Here is a 16,632-nt window from a genome sequence, read left to right on the forward strand (position 1 = left end):
CATTTTAAGACTATATATTTTACAGCTTTTGGCCCAGTGCCATACATATAGCGCCTCTGTAGGTACCCTAGCCTGTCTTCTGCTAGTCAGCTCCTGATATGGGCACCCTGTCACAGGATCAAGAACAAATCTAGATTCTCTGTTTTTTACTCCTTATATTGTTTGTATAGCCTGAGTTCTTTCTCAATAAGCTTTTCCCCAACTCCTTCATCTTTTTTGTACTTACACACCCCCTTAACTCAAGGAAGATCTATTTTTCTGTGACCTTAGAGGTTTTTGTTCATGTCTCTATTATAATATTTATCCATACTGCATTACAGTTTCACTGATAATGGTTTCTTATCCCTCACTAACCGTGAATTCCTTTAGGGACCGTAAGACACACCTACATGCACAGGGCCTGGTAAAGGTGTCCAACAGATATCTGTGGATTAAACGAATGGTCCTCTCTTTAGGTTCCTATTCTCACTTTTCTGCTGCCCAGTTTTGAATTAATGGACTCTTTAACTCACTCCTGCTTTGAGGCTCTTCTTGGGCCTTTTTCTAGAAATCTAGTTTGTTTTATATCCCGATGAGAGCAAAAATAAAAAATTCTGTATTACAAAGAGGAGGTATGTAAAACCAGGTGGCAACCACTTAGTAGAGGTTTTAATGAATAAAAATTATAATAGTAACAGCACTATGTTGAGTATTATGTATCATCCACTGTTTTAGGTGGCTTACATACTTCATCTCTTTCAGTCATCTGAACAACTCTATCGTTAGATAAGAAGGCTGAGGCTTCAAGAGGCTTAGTATTGTCCCCAAATCCACACAGCTAAAATTCACAGTGGCAGAGCTAAAATTCAATTTCAAATTTCTCTGACTCTAAATTTTTCTGACCCTAAAGGGTATGCTCTTTCTACAAGACAATTCTGATACTATCTTTGTGTGTGTTTTTCCATCTGTGAAATTAGAGATTTAGAATAAAGGACTTAAGATAACATCTAGCCTTTAGATTCTATAATATTTTTTGCTCAAGCTAATAGTAATAATAATTTGTTGGCAATGTTACAAAGAGAGGCAATATGTAAATAATACCACTCAATAAACTCATCTCCCTACCAATGCTCAATCATTCTTTGTATTTTAATATGCATTGCCTACATACAGAGTGGGAGAGACAGGGAAGAAGACTAACAGTACCACCCAGGGCAATATTCAAATAGAACACTCTGTGTACTATACCAACATCTACTTTCCTGATTAATATTCAAAACTTAAAGATAGGGTTTCTCCTTCAGAAAAGAGACCTGAAGCACTGCTCCACAGTCTTCCACCTTAATCCAGGGGGCCCTCTAATAATCAAAACAGGTGTTTAGAATTGAGAGGTCATATTACAGGTTTTCAGCTCAGTTGCAGAATCATCTCATTTATTCCTTGCCTAGAACCAGATAAATATATACCCCAATGAGATTACATAAAACAATACTGAAGAAAGCAGAGGGCAAGATAAGCTAGGAGTCCCAGTGATTATTAATAGTTGGCAGGAAGGTGATTAAAGTCAGACTTGTGAATCAGTCTTCAAATCCAAATGCGCAAGCATTACAAGAGATGTCAAATGTTATGGTCACAGAGTTAAGCCATATTTAAGAGTTGATTTCTAAGACAGTCAATGCAAATTATCTTGACAAAGTTTGTATCACCTCATTTATTATTATTTTAGGTAGCTGTAAAAACTTGTTGGCTGTACAATGGCCAGATCTGCAGGGCCATTATCTTAAGAACTGAGTGGGATGACACCATTAGCCCTCTTGAATCTGTGCAGTTCAAACAGGGTCCAGGCATTGGTATAAATCTCTAATAAATTATGAGACACATAATTGAGAAGCTGGTTCCCAAGTACATTATTTAGGGGACATACTATTGCCAGGCAACAAGTTATTAGATTTAATTACAAAGCACTTACGGCGATGAACGATGAATCAGAATAGGTTAAAGGCAACCCTCTTTAGTGTAGGAGTACCCACAGTTGACAGCCCTCAGAGTCTTGGTACACAATTTGCCTATATTTCCCCAGGGAAAGTCTGTTCAAAAGAAATGAGCTGTGAGCTCTGAATATGTGCTGTTTATCCACAGGCAGGGTCTGGTTCCCAGCAGTCATTCCATGGATAGCGGTTTAGTCTTCTTTTAACCCTAGGTACTAACACTGTACTTGGGTAATTCAATTGTCAGCTAACCCAGAAAAGCATTATTCAACTCTTCCCGGAATTTCCTGACCAGTAAAACTTCATCCTAGGTCTGAAACTTAAGAAGAAGGCAGTGTCAACTATCATACGGACACCGTACCCCTGCAGGATACTTGTTAAGCAGCTGTTTATCTTCCCAGACCCATTTTAATGTAATCCCAAACTCTTCACAGTAGTCAAGCAGGTCTCAGAAGGGTCATAATGACTAACACAAGGTAGAAAATGAAAACTGCTGTAAAAGAGCAAAGAAAAGGTGTTAAGGAGATTCAGAGGTGAAACAGATTACTTCTCAAGGAAGGGGGATGTCAGGGTGTTATCCGTAAGCCGTGACATCTGAGCGCAATCTTTAAAGACGGTTAGAAGTAGAGGTGAGAGGGTCTACTCTAGGTAGAGTGAATGACTAAAAAGGGGCACAGATGTGCACCAACAGAGGGAATATCAAACAGTGCAGCTTGACTGGAGTTTCAGATAAATAAAGGTGATATTGGAGAGGTATTTTGGTGTTGTGAAGTCATGGCCTTTTTTTTTTTTTTTTTTCATGGCCTTCTTAATTAAGATCTCAAGTCCTCTAAGAGATGAACAGTGGTAAACTCTTAATTAAAAGTAGGTGATACAGTGACTGTTCAAGTAGGACTAACTCTTCTTCCCTGTGGTCTTCCTTCTTTGGAGTCCTCTTATCATACCTATCATAAGGTTTATAATACTTCACTTTTTTCTCCAGGCAAAGCATAAAGAAAAGCAAACTTAAGTCCTATATTACACTTTATACAAATGAGGCAGCTGAAAAATATAATTCAGATTAATTTTCAAAGGGAGTGAAACTAACAACAAAATTATGAGAAAACTTCAAGGAAGAGTCTAACACAAGTCACATGCCTGTTATTTTCATGTAGCGAGCTTTCCAAATCATTTCTCTACTCTTATTCTTTGCAAGACTGCTCATCTCTGTTTGCTTAATTTTTCCAAGGGTGCAACTTTGTCATGAGGGAGTAACAGAATTTCAAATCTCAGGCTAGGAATTTGGGCTCTACTCTGCAAGCACTGATAAATGTCCAAAAACTTAATGATTAGAAAAAACTATATAATCAAAGTTTCACTTAAGGAAGATTTCTAGTGGAATGGATTGGGTGGTGAAGGATATTAGAAATGGAAGGATAATTCAATAGCCCACATAAGGAATAGTGAAAGCATGAAATAGTGTAGACAAAGTGATAAAGGAAAAAAAAGGAATAGAGAGGAAAAGATGTTCAGAGATAGACAACACTTGTTATCTGTAGAGTCAGATAACGGGATATAAAGATAACACCAAGTTTTCTAGGTAAATCAATTTTGTAAGCAACCACAAAACTAGAGAGTTGCAACAGTGGCAGGAAATGAGGACATAATAATAGTAACGGGGAAAAGCAGCTGGAAGGATGAGAAATTTGGTTTCAGACATAGTTTCAGGGAGCAAGAGGGTCAATATTTAAATCATGTTGAAATCATAGGGTCATTTAAAGTCACAGTCAGAGAAGCTATGATCAGATTCCAGAGCTGCATTCACATCACAACTAGGAAATATGATGTCTGTTCTGGAGCACTGTAATACATTCAAAGTGATGCCTCATGATTCCAGAGTTACAAGTCTATTAGTTTTGTGCTACTAAAGCTTAAATGTTCCTAAACAAAATGTCACCACACAGCTATGCTGTCTAATATGGTTGCCATTTAGGTCTATATTATAGTTGCGTATGACTCTTTGTATTTTAATTAGTTAAATCAAATTTAAATTGTTTCTTAGTCATACTGGACACATTTCAAGCTATCAATAGCCACATGTAGCTAGGGACTACCAAATTGCACTTACAGCTATAAAATATTACCATCATCACAGAAATTTCTATTGGGCAGCACTGATCTAGAGACTTGAATTTCAAAAGAGTGGTGTAAATGCTTTGTATATTCCCCTTTACCCTATGTTCAAGGTATACTTAGAAATTTATTACTGAGAAGCTCCAGCTTCTGCACACTAGAAAGATTACTTCTAGCCTCATCTCTTTAAAGTAGATGTTTCATAATACCACCAAATACAATGTGTATTCTTCAAATTTCTAAATCTTTTGAGGCATATGATTTTGTTTTAATGAGTATTACATAAATATATTGAATCTGCCTAAATTTACCTTTAACTCTGAGATATGTTCATAGAGTTTTCCTTGGACTATGTTTCTATTTTATTATCAATTGTGTGCGGTAGGAGGATGAAAATAACCTTAACTCAGTGTATCAAATCTTTCTTTAATTTTAAATGCGTTGCTGTTACATCAGTGTGATGGAAAGTTGAAAAAACAGAATCATTTTCACCATTCTTTCTTAAACTCAAAATATTCTCAAGATGTTGTTTCCCAGGGTTAAGAAACACCTGTCGTATTTTCAGTTCCTAACGTCATTTACTTCGTCATATCCTGCTTCCGTTAAAAAAAAACAAAAAAACCCCCAACAACGGCAATGAAAAACATTGTCATGTTTAGGCTCTGGGCAAGCTTTGGACCAAAGCTGATTTTCCTGTAATGTTCTCTTCATACTTGAATCCATTCCTATTTTATAAAGCATTTCACTCAATTTTTCTTTTATAAAAATGGAGTTCATCTACTTGAATGTATTGTAGAAGATTCAAATTAATAAACCACAGAAGAATCTGGAAAATTACAGTTATCTAATCATATTTCATATATAAAATGTTAATATAGTTTAACAGATAAATAGTTCTGATCCAACACTGCCACCTACTGTTTCAAATGTGTAAGTACACAGACCAAGTTAAAGTATCAACACAACACACACTCAATCCTAAAGGAGTGGTTTAACAAGAAATTTACACTGATTCCAATTTTATTAACATAGTTAGATAACTGACTAAATAGAAGCTTATAACTCACACAAGAGATCAATATCTTTCCTTGCCTTTAAAAGGCGAAGTATTGAATCCTTTGTTATCAGAGTAAATGGATATATATACACATTCAGAAGATCTCAGCTCCTGCAATCTCCCAGCCTCACTTGGTTGTAGTTACTGACCCTTTCCTTTGTAGGATTAGCACTGTTTTGTTTCACGTAAATTCTCAACAGAATATACAATATATTAGTAGTCTTAGTTCCCCAGCAGGAACAGGGATTGAAAGAGTCCTACCTTACATCTCACATCTGAGGTAACATCTGGGGTGAACCCTGGGGGATGCTCCCTTCACAAGTCAGAAACAGCTGAGTAACCTCTGAATACTAACTATGCAGTGGACTGGTGATTGCCCCTAACATGGCCTCTATCAGGTTGTCCCAGTACTGCATCCTAAATTGATCCTTGTTTCCTTAAACTGCCTCCCTGATTCATGTTCTTAAGACTCCAGCATGCTTTGTACCCAACTTGCCTATTTTGGGGGAGAGGGCAGATTACCTTCTTTTTAAGAATCAGTTTCTCTATCAGGCCATGTTACAAACCATGCCATCCTATACTAAAATACTTCCAGTGTTCGTTTATGCTTTTAGAACTATTTCAAACTTCATTCACAGAAACAAAGATGTATTAGATTCAGGTTTCTTGAAAAGGCTCTGGGGATTTTACCTTAAAATGCCAAATTCGTGGTGAGGCCTTTTGCCATTATTGCGTTCCCACCTTGGAGAAGTCTGGTCAATAGATGAGGAACCTGAGGTTCCTGAGCTCCTCCTCAGCTGTGGGGTTGGTAAACTATTCCTACTGTTCAGCCCCTGCTGAATAATTTAACAATGGTTAAAATTGTCATCCTTTAACATGCCGTAAAAAATGGTACATGAAAGTATCAATGCAAAGTACAGTTGATCCTTGAACAACTTGGGGGTTAGGGGCACTGATCCTCCATGCAGTTGAATATCTGGGTATCATATAAATATACCAATGGCCCTTCCCTATGCGTGCTTCCTCCATGTCTGGGATTCCACGTCCGTGGATTCAACCAACTGCAGATGGTGCAGAACTGTAGTATTCACTACTGAAAAAGATACTCGTCTAAGTGGACCCACACAGTTCAAACCCATGTCCTTCAAGGATCAACTGTACATTTTTAGCATGTATATGCGAAACAAAACATTTTATTCTGAAAATGTCAATTTTACTCCAAACATCACATTCTGTACTATTCTAATATTTATCTGCCTGTTACTAAAAAATGATTTCTGTACTCCCTACAGTTTAACCAAATTCTTTTTGTTTTGTACATTTTATTCCTAGTTTTATGAGAAATATGCAACTGACAATTTTAAAAGTAGATATGAAAGATTTACACTGAAAAACAACTTTAGAAGGCAAGCTTAGGATCAGGGATGATCCCTATTTCTTAAACTTTTCATATTTTCAGTACAATGCTACTGTAACATAGAGGTTAAACTGCAGAATTGAGCTACCTTTTGAATTAATGACTAAATTAAATTCAGAACACCTTTCACATTAAGAATATTTTACCCTAATTTTTGAAAACATTCTCGGTTAATCCAAATCTTAACCAGAATATTCCATTTTGACCGTTGTGAATAGGTGTTTTAGTGAAACTGACATTAAACAGTTTCTGCTTCTTACGAATTTCCCGTTAGCAGACATGAAACCATTTCAGAGAGAAAAATATCTCATATTTAAGTTTTCCCAAGGATGTTGATTTTTTATAGGTTCAATATTAGTTATATTTACATTGAAAAATCTGTTTATACAACAGCCTTTCTGACTATAATTTAGGTCCATATAATCTTTCTTAGTTCTTAACACACATATAAGACATTTACATTAAATTATCTGTTCTAACTCCCTTTTCCTTATTATTTTTTCAAAATTGCTCTTGCTCTTTTCTGAAGTAACATCAGGCTTTTAGTATTCTTTTCCAAAGCAGAGATAAATTAGATAAGAAATTCTAATAAGTTTTAAAGAACACAAAAAGAAATAGGATTACTTCTTGGTTCTTATATGACTTATTCCTATCAGTAAATTCTAGTACTCAAAATAAGCCTGATTACCTAGAATGTTCAGGAAATGAGACAATCAGGCATCCTGTTTAACTAACATTATTGTTTAAATGTTTCTAAAAGGTACATAGTAAACATAATAACAAACATAATACTGATATCAATGTAATATTTTTTTTCTTTTTGGCCTCACCATGTGACTTAGGGAATTTCAGTTCCCTGAAGAGGGACTGAACCCAGGCCATGGCAGTAAAAGCCCGGAACTGTAACCACTAGGCCACCAGGGAACTCCCTCAATGTGATTTTTATCACTAAGATTTTAAGAATTATTATTTTTTAAAATTAGTATTCTAAACATCAGTGTCGTGGGGGGGAGTTGAGGGAGGGAGGAAATACGGGGATATGTGTATAAAAACAGATGACTGAACTTGGTGTACCCCCCCAAAAATAAATAAATAAATAAAATTTAAAAATAAAATAAAATAAACATCAGTGTCAATGGAAAATACAAAGGAAGAGCAACATACCAAATGAAAACCAACTCAAGAATATTAGTGATTTTACTGATGGATTTATTGCTATCCCTTTTTGATGCTTGTGATCAACCTCTTTCTCATAAAAATGCCGTATAACTAAGTACCACTGGATTTTGAGTAATGCAGGTGCTACTCTATATACTTTAAAAATAAAAGCATCACCTAACTACCTATGATCCAGATTTGTGATCAATAATTATCAAAGTTTTGCCCTAATCAGGCTTGCTTAACTTTTCAACACTTCTATACAATGCTGAGAATTAACAAAATTAACTGATGATCGAAGTCTCTCCAAAAACTATATTTAACTTCTATATACACGATTACAGTGAACGAAATTAACTGATTTGAATTTCATCTTCTCTTAGTTTCTTTAACCAGTAGAATAAAGTAGTTAAAATAATCTCTAAAATATTTCTATTTTTAAAGTTTTATGATCTTAGCTACTGGTGAAGGTATTGATAGTCAAATAAAAGAATAAATGCACTCTGAACAGGCATAATGTATACCTATTTAGAATAGTATTTATTATTTTCTAAAGGAAATCCTATTTCGAATCAGTGATATTTAAAAAAAAAATTAATCCCATATCTACTGGTGGAAAAATCAGTGCCTATTGGGCTCTAGTAATCACCAGTGGGAAAGGGGGAGGCAGCAAGAGGCAGTTCCAAAAAATGTGAAAATCAGCTTAAAATGACGCTATGTAATTTCATAAGATGAATATTATAATGATCGTTTTTTTTCTTGGTTCAAAAAGAACAATTCCTGGTTTCTAAAGAATAAAATAGATTAATGACACAATTTGAATACTAGTATTTTGTACAGCCTGAAGTTAATCTGTCTGTTGTTCTCTACTTCTTAAAAACAACGATAAAAAATAGTTGTTACCGATCAAGTTATGACTGCTAATTACAGCAATATTATTTAGAATAAAAGCTGAATACTTGCTTAGAATTAACTGAGATTGTAACTACCTCTAAAGTCCCAAGCAACTCAATGTACTGTAAAAGAAGCTGGCCCTTTAAAAAGAAATTCTATTTTATCTAAGATTTAAAGGAGCAGTTTTAATTCGAAAATATTACTAAACATGATAAATAGGGCTGACTGATCACTGTATTTTGACCTTGTGAAGTTTTCTATCTCCTTTCTCAGCTGGGTCCTCTACTTCAGAGCAGGGATAAAACCCAGGAAATGGTGTGAGAGGATTAATCTTTGGCCGACAGGAGCCTGAAAAAGCACCCATCAAGCTACTGATACTCCGGAGGGAAGAAATGACTTGTGGGGGAAGGGTTGGGTCAACCAGAAGATCTGACACCATATTGCGAGCCTCATTCAGCACTGAAAGATCAACTCCACTTCCACCTCCAGAATTCTAGAAAAAGGGGGAAAAAAACAAACATAAAATTATACATTTGTTACACAGAAAATTTAACATTTAAGAAAAACTGTACTTTAAATCAAAGTCCATCTAACAATAACTAAGTAATTGAATCCTATTAAATATTGATTTTCATTTATTTGGACATGGCATAAATGACATAACAAGTGGTATGATTCTAACCTTAAAATTTTTGATGCTGATATAACAGCTATTGTGAACTTCAATTTTTTTCTACATTTTTCATTACCGTATCTCATATTTAATGGTATTCATTAGTGACTTATTTTATAACTAGTATGGAACCAAATTTATGTTTCTTTCACAATCCATAATTTGGGCATTTTATTAATTTATTAATGATTGTCTTTCCTCTATGTCAAAATTTCTTTTAAACATATACAGCAATTCTTTCATTTACTCCTCGCTTAAGAGACGGTCTAGCATAGTGACAAGGCCTTGTTGCAAGACATCTGAGTTGAAGATCTAGACTTTAGCCCTAACTGCGTGACTTGGAGCAAGTTATTCAATATCTGAACTTTTTAGTTTCTTCACTGTAAAATGGGGTAACAACTACCTCATTAAGGGCTGATGTGAGACTTAAATCTGATAGTCCATGTAAAGCACATAAAGTGATGTATAGTACATCTATTTAAAATGCAGTAAATAAAACTACTGCTGTCAATATTATAGAAAATGATGAGATTAAAATGGAGAAAGACTGGTGTCAGAGTTCAAAAGAGACAGTAATAACACTAAACTGGATGGTTAATATGGAAGGAATAACATGATGCTGGGCCCTTAAAAATGCATAGGAAATGCATTTTTAATTTAAAACATATTTCATTGATGAATACATATGATATGATTTTTACTTTTTGAAAAATACATGTATATTATGTTCGACTCAATTACCCACAGAAATAAGTGCACTGATAATCAGAACAGTGAATTGAATGTTGCTTCTGTTTGTTTTTATTCTGCCTTGAATTTACATTTGGGTGTGATCATGATTATTCAGAGTATTTACTGAGGTCCCTGTTTATTATCCTCAACACATTTTGAAATTGAGAAACGTTATGAAAGTTAGACCAACAATTAGTTCAATACTGTCTTTGCTCTTTGTGGAATTCTTTTTTTTTTTCTTCCTTGTGAAGTATTATTTTGTACTAGTTTTTATTTTAAAACATTTCCCATTATTGGGCCATAGCCCAGCTATATCTAGTCTTTATAAGCAAACACCTCTCTATGTGTCATTGTAGATAATTAAGCATACTTCTGACAGATAGCTTCCCATAACTTGAACTACTGAACCAAAGCAAATAAACATGTTAAAATCACTATAAAACTACTCTTGCATATGTTGGTCAAACATATACTTCCACCAATTGTATATATATAACAGTACCTGTTTCCCCACACCCAAATAGGAAATCAGCGGTCATCTGAGTTGGTGTTCCCTTATAGACAGTGTGTCATTTCCCTCTTGCTGCTTTCAAGATATTTTCTTTGCTTTTAGTTTTCAAAAGTTTAACTGACATATCTTGCGGGGGGGAGGGGGGTGCTGATCCTATTTGGGATTCACTCAGCTTCTTGAATTACATCTTTTGCAAAATTTGGGAAGTTTTTAGCCATTATTTCTTCAAATACTTTTTCAAACACTCTCTCCTTCTCAGACACTGTGACGATATGAACGTTGGATCTTTTGTTATTGTCCCCTAGGCCCTTAAGGCTCTGTTTATTTTGTTTCCATTTATTTTCTCAATGTTGTTCAAATGGGGTAAATTCTATTGATCTATCCTCAAGCTCACAGGTTCTATGCTCTGTCACCACCACTCTATTGAGATAATTTAGCAAGTTTATTTCCATTATTGCATGTTGTAGTTCTATAACTTCCCTTTTTTGGGGGTAACTTCTATTATTTTGATAAGATTTTCTATTTTGTTTGTTTCAGGAGAATTTGTAATTGCTTGTTAGGACATTTCTATGATTGCCACTTTAAAATTTCCTGTCAGACAATTTCAAACCCAATTGATCTTGGTGTTAATCATTGATTGTCTTTTCTCATTTAACTTGTGATTCTCCTGGTTCTTGGTATGACAGGTGATTTTCAAAATTTTATCAACATTTTGGTAATTACATTAGAAGACTCTGGGTCCTATTTAAATCTTTTATATTAAGAGGTCGTCTTCCTCTTTAGATTTAGCACTAAGTCCTAGTCTACTTTTTCAGAGTGTAGTTCTAAAGAAAATTTAATTTTCAGGATATTCACAGTAGTATTTCAGTCTGCTTGATTTTCCTCTGGTGCCACTAAGATTTCCACTGGTCCCTGCTGGTGCTAGGGGTGAGAGGTGGTGGGGAGCTTCCTCAGGTTGGGCTATCTGGTGCCTCTAGGTCGAGGAAGGGAGTCTCTAGGCCACAAGGACAAAAAGCACTTTCTGGGCTAGGCACATGTGTTGTGGAGACCTGGCCACCCTCTGTCTCACTGGGGAAGGGGAGTCTCATGCCTAGTAGGGAATGAGCATACTTCCCTGGTCACTTAATGTCAATGGAGTTCTTGATCAACTCCCCTTTGGTGGTGGTGGCAAGACTCATTCAATTTTGAGGAAAGGAAGAGCCTACCTGCATCGCATTCTGTGGCTAGGATGAGAGTCTGCATTACCGTTTGCTGTTGGGTGACGGTTGTAAGACACCCTGTCACACTATGTTGTTCCTGTTACTGGAGTCCCTAATTCCTCCTCTTTGCATGTTTCAGAGTTCTCCTTTGTTCGCCTCTTGCATTATTTCCAGAGTTTATACTGGTACTTAGCAGAGAGGAGCAAGGAGAATTAAAACTGATGATACATGCAAAACACATAAAGCAATGTATGGTATATACAGGTAAAGAGCAATAAATATTATTATTATGGAAAGTGGTGAGATAAAAATACAAATAAAATGGTACCAGAGTTCAAAGGATATATAGATAACTTTAATCTGAATTCTGATTAACAGAAACATCATGGAAAAGGTAGCATTTGAGCTGAGCTATTCACTTGGTATGATTTTACTCAAAAATTAGCAGAAAAGAATTTTTAACAATAAAACTAAACAAAATGTATTTGGGGGAACTCCTTCAAGAAGGAGAGAGCATACGTTAAGGTACTAAAATGGTAAAATAGCTATGTACAGGGAACATAAAATTTTTTAAGTATAGGCTATATATTTAAAAAAAAAAAAAAGCAGTAGAAAATAAGGTTAGAGAGGCATGTTGGAACCAATATTTGGGAACATCAGATTCCAGGCTAAGGGATATGGACAGTGGAAAGTCATGGATTTTGAGGAGGTCAAAGAGAATTAAAGCAAGAAAAGGAGAAAAGAAAGTGATGCAGGGCATTATGATGTTAAGACCTGACAAAAGTGTGAGAAAAGAGCATTCCAGGCCAGGGACTAGGGCATGCAAAGGCGCAGAGGCAAAAGCCTGCCTGGCTTGTCTGAGAAATAACAAGGAGGCCAGTGTAGCTGAAACAGAGTAAATGAAGGAGAAAGCAGTAGAAGATGAGGTCAGAGAAGTAAAAGGAAGTAAAGGAAAGGACCATATTCTATAGGGTCTTTTAAGTCCATGATTAGGGCTTTAGCTTTTATTTTTGGTGAGATATAGGAGCATCGTGAGCAAGAGACTGGCATCATCTGACTTATGTCAGATTGAACTGAATATTCAAATTATTTGCTATAATTTTAAAAGTTTAACTTAAATTCTTAGTTCCCGTTGGCTTATATTTGGCAAACTCTTGTTTTTGTACACAGAGCCAAGAACACTACATTTTAACAGTTATTGTGGGAGTGGAGGAGGGGGAGGAGTAGGTGGCTGTATGTCCCTGCAAATGCTAAAATATTTGCTATATGGCCCTTTATAGGAAAAAATTTGCTAACTCATATTGAAACAGAGCAGGGCCCTGTGGGGTTCCTGGGCACAAAGCCTTTCTGTGTTCCCTACTTCTTTGATGATAGAAAAACAGCCTTCATTCAGCCTCCATGACCTTCCCTGAGCTCCAGTGGGCAGATTCAAGCAGTTGTTCATTAGGGAAGGGAGGGGATGCACGAGACCAGGGAGACACAGGCAAGAGCAGCCTTGGGGCAGGGTCCTGTTTCCCCATCAACAATACACACAACAATACCTTTGAGCTATTTTGTAGACGTTGAAACCCCCTCCAGGTGGGAGAAGTTAATGATTAAGGATGGTGCGCTGCCCACAAGCATGGAGACCCCAGACCAGCTGGACCTGAAGGCTGATGATGCTGACTCCTCCTCACCTCACCACCCACCCATCAGAAGAATGCAAGACTTCCTGCCTTGATCCTTATCATGTACCCCTGACCACCAGCCCCGACTATAAGACCTCTCCCTAGTCCCCAGAGAGGGGGGCACCGTTCTTGAGGCGCTAGCCACTGTGTTCCCCCTTTGCCTGGCAAAGTCATAAAGCTATTCCTTTCTACTCCTTCAAAGCTCTGTCTCTGTATTTCTATTTGGCATTGGTGAACAGAGGCCAGGTGTTTCTCAGCAATAATACCTTATACTATAATTTCAGAGATGCTTCGTATTTATTATTATTGAAATTAATATAATATCAGCTTCTATTTTTGTGTGCTACTATGTACCAGGCACATATTATTATTATTATTTATATATTTATTGGCTGCATTGGGTCTTTGCTGTGCACAGGCTTTCTGTAGTTGAAGGGGGGGGCTACTCTTCATTGCAGTGCTCGGGCTTCTTTTTGTGGTGGATTCTCTTGTTGCAGAGCACAGGCTCTAGGTGCGTGGGCTTCAGTAGTTGCGGCACGTGGGCTCAACAGTTGTAGCTCACAGGCCCTATAGTGCAGGCTCACTAGTTGTGGCACACAGGCTTAGTTGCTCCGCGGCATGTGGGATCTTCCTGGACCAGGGATCGAACCCGTGTCCCCTGCATTGGCAGGTGGATTCCGGACCACTGCGCCACCAGGGAAGCCACATATTATTATTTTAATCAGCCCTCTGAGGAAACTGGTATTCTTCACAATCTGTAGATGAGGAAATAGGTTCAGAGTGCCTTAAGAGGCTTGCCTAATTTTTCAGCTGGGAGGGACTAGTTTGTATCACACCAACTCTTCTGCCTACAACTACTGGTTTAGAAAAGCCAAAATAAAATAGAAATAGCATCCACTTCATGGCATCAGAACACACTCAAGCAGTCATGGCTTGAAAAAACAAGAACCTAGAGGTAAGACAAAACATTGAAATGAACCCAATATTCTGTGTTACTTTTTCCCATCACAGAATTTGCTGCTGATTCATAGCTGACATGGGGCAGAGCGGATGAGAAGCAGAGCAGTTAAGAGGCTAGGAAACAGCATAGAGTTTTGTATAGTCTCAAGGGGCTGGGAGATCAAAATTGGAATTTAGGGTTATAAAGACAGTGAAAGCTTTAAATGCCAAGCAAGATCCCAGAGTGAAGGAAAGAACAAAGACACAAGCTTGAATTCAGAGCTGCTCTTCCCCTGGAGATATTTGCCAGTGTGTAAACAGTGGCCAAGAGATAGAGAAACCAAGCAGAAATCCTCAAAAAGATTTCTGTTTTGAAAATAAAATATAGCTTTCGGCAGTCTCAGTGCTGGAGGGAACAAAACAAAAGGAGTTCCGAGAAAAACACCACTAACTAAACTGTTATAAGAAGAGATAGAAAACCTGAATAGTCCTAAAACTATTAAAGAAACTTAATAATTTAAAATGTGTCCATAAGAAAAGCTCCAAACTGAGATAGCTTCACCAGAGTATTCTTCCAAAGGAAGAAATGAAACCCATCTTACCAGACTTTTCTAGATAATAGAAAAAAAGGTAATTTTCCACCTTATTTTATGAGGCCAGTATAAGTGTTATGCCAAAAACATGATGAAAATCAAGAATTATAGGCAAATTCTCTCATGTAAACATGGATTCAAAGTATTAATAAAATCTAGTGATGTAAATATTTTTAAAAAGAAAATATTTCTTGATCATATTTGCTTTATTCTGGGAATCCAGGGATGGTTCGACACAGGCATAAAAATAAAATAATTTACCACATTAATAGAATAAATGGGGGGAAAAGCCAGGGATCATCTCAATAGGTGCGGAAAAAGCACCTGATAAAATTCTACACCCATTCATGACTTAAAAAGTTTTCAGTAAACTGGGATAGAATAGAACTTCCTTAATCTGATAAAGGCTATCTATTAGAAATCATTAGTGGTGAACATGTTGAATATTTTCTCCCTGAGTTCCTGAACAGGACAAGGCTGCCTACTAGTACCACTTCTATTCAACACTGCATCAGAGATCCTAAACTGCAGTTATGCAAGAAGAATGGCATAGGATTGGAAATAAATTAATAAACCTGTCCTTTTTCATTGATGACATTATATCCCTGAAGACTCTAAAAGGATCCTCAGACAAACTATTAGAATTAATAATTTAGCAAGGACATGGGATACAAGGATCAATACATAAAAATCAACTGAACTTCTATGAGGCAGCACAAACTATTAAAACCATGGAATTTCTAAAAATTGATATCTTTTATGTTTTGCAATTTTAAAAATTAAATATCTAGGAATAAATCTAACAAAATATGCATGACCCCGGCACTGAAAACATTATTAAGATAAAGATGACTCAGATATGTGAAGGGATATTTCATTTTCATGGACTGAAAGCCTCAGTATCATAAAGATGTAAGTTCTCCTCATACTAATTTATAGAGTCAATATAATCTCAATCAAAATCCTAAAAGTATTTTTTGTGTATGGAAATTATCAAGTTTATTAAAGAACAGCCAAGATAACTTTGAAGAACAAACCTGGAGAACTTATACTATCAGATGTCAAGACATTATAAACTTACAGAAATTAAAGTAATGAGTGTGATATCAGTGTTTCAGGAGAGAAAAATTGACAAACAGACCAGAAGAGAAAGTCCTGAAACCTTGATATATGACAAAGGTTATAATACAGTGCAAAGAAGAAAGAATGTGTATTTTTTTCAACAACTGGAACTTGGTCAATTGGATAACGATATGGGAAAAAAGGTGTCTTGATCTATAAATCACACAATACAGAGAGACCAATTCTAGATCTAAAGATGGGAAGTAAAACAATAAAACTGCTAGGAGGTAGCAGAAGAGGGTAGACACAACCCAGGAGGTAGACAAAGTGTTCTTAAATAGGACACACACACAAAAATCACTGACAGTAAGGAAAAGATCAGTAAGTTGGCATAAAAGGAAAGGACTGATAGAGTATTTTCGATAAGACACCATGATAAGCTGCAGACAGAGAGAAAGATTTTTTTTATGAATATGTATATTCGTGTCCAAAATACATAAAGAACTCCTACTGATCACTAAGTAAAAGGTAGATAATCAGTGGAAAAAATGGGGAAAAGATCTGAGTAGCAAATTGACATGAAAAAATTCTCAACTTGATGTGTCATCAATAAAATGCAAATACTAAAACCACAATGAGATACTCTTCAAC

At 36.2% G+C, this 16,632-nt stretch overlaps 1 protein-coding gene across 2 annotated transcripts in view; it reads right to left on the reverse strand.

Annotated features, from left to right (window-relative positions):
* The window catches only part of PDE3B (phosphodiesterase 3B), a 170,208-nt gene that overhangs the window by 52,592 nt on the left and 100,984 nt on the right, over positions 1 to 16,632 (reverse strand). The window contains exons 3-4 of one of the 2 annotated variants that reach the window (XM_057750047.1): positions 8,850 to 9,098; positions 5,827 to 5,969 (exon numbers count right to left, since the gene is read on the reverse strand). In XM_057750047.1, the coding sequence (XP_057606030.1) occupies positions 5,827 to 5,969; positions 8,850 to 9,098 (392 nt within the window). Of the gene's footprint in view, positions 1 to 5,826; positions 5,973 to 8,849; positions 9,099 to 16,632 lie in introns of both variants that reach the window. The other variant, XM_057750045.1, reaches the window with a different exon arrangement.

Source organism: Hippopotamus amphibius, chromosome 9, assembly GCF_030028045.1.
Source record: "Hippopotamus amphibius kiboko isolate mHipAmp2 chromosome 9, mHipAmp2.hap2, whole genome shotgun sequence".
Lineage (NCBI taxonomy): Eukaryota > Metazoa > Chordata > Mammalia > Artiodactyla > Hippopotamidae > Hippopotamus > Hippopotamus amphibius.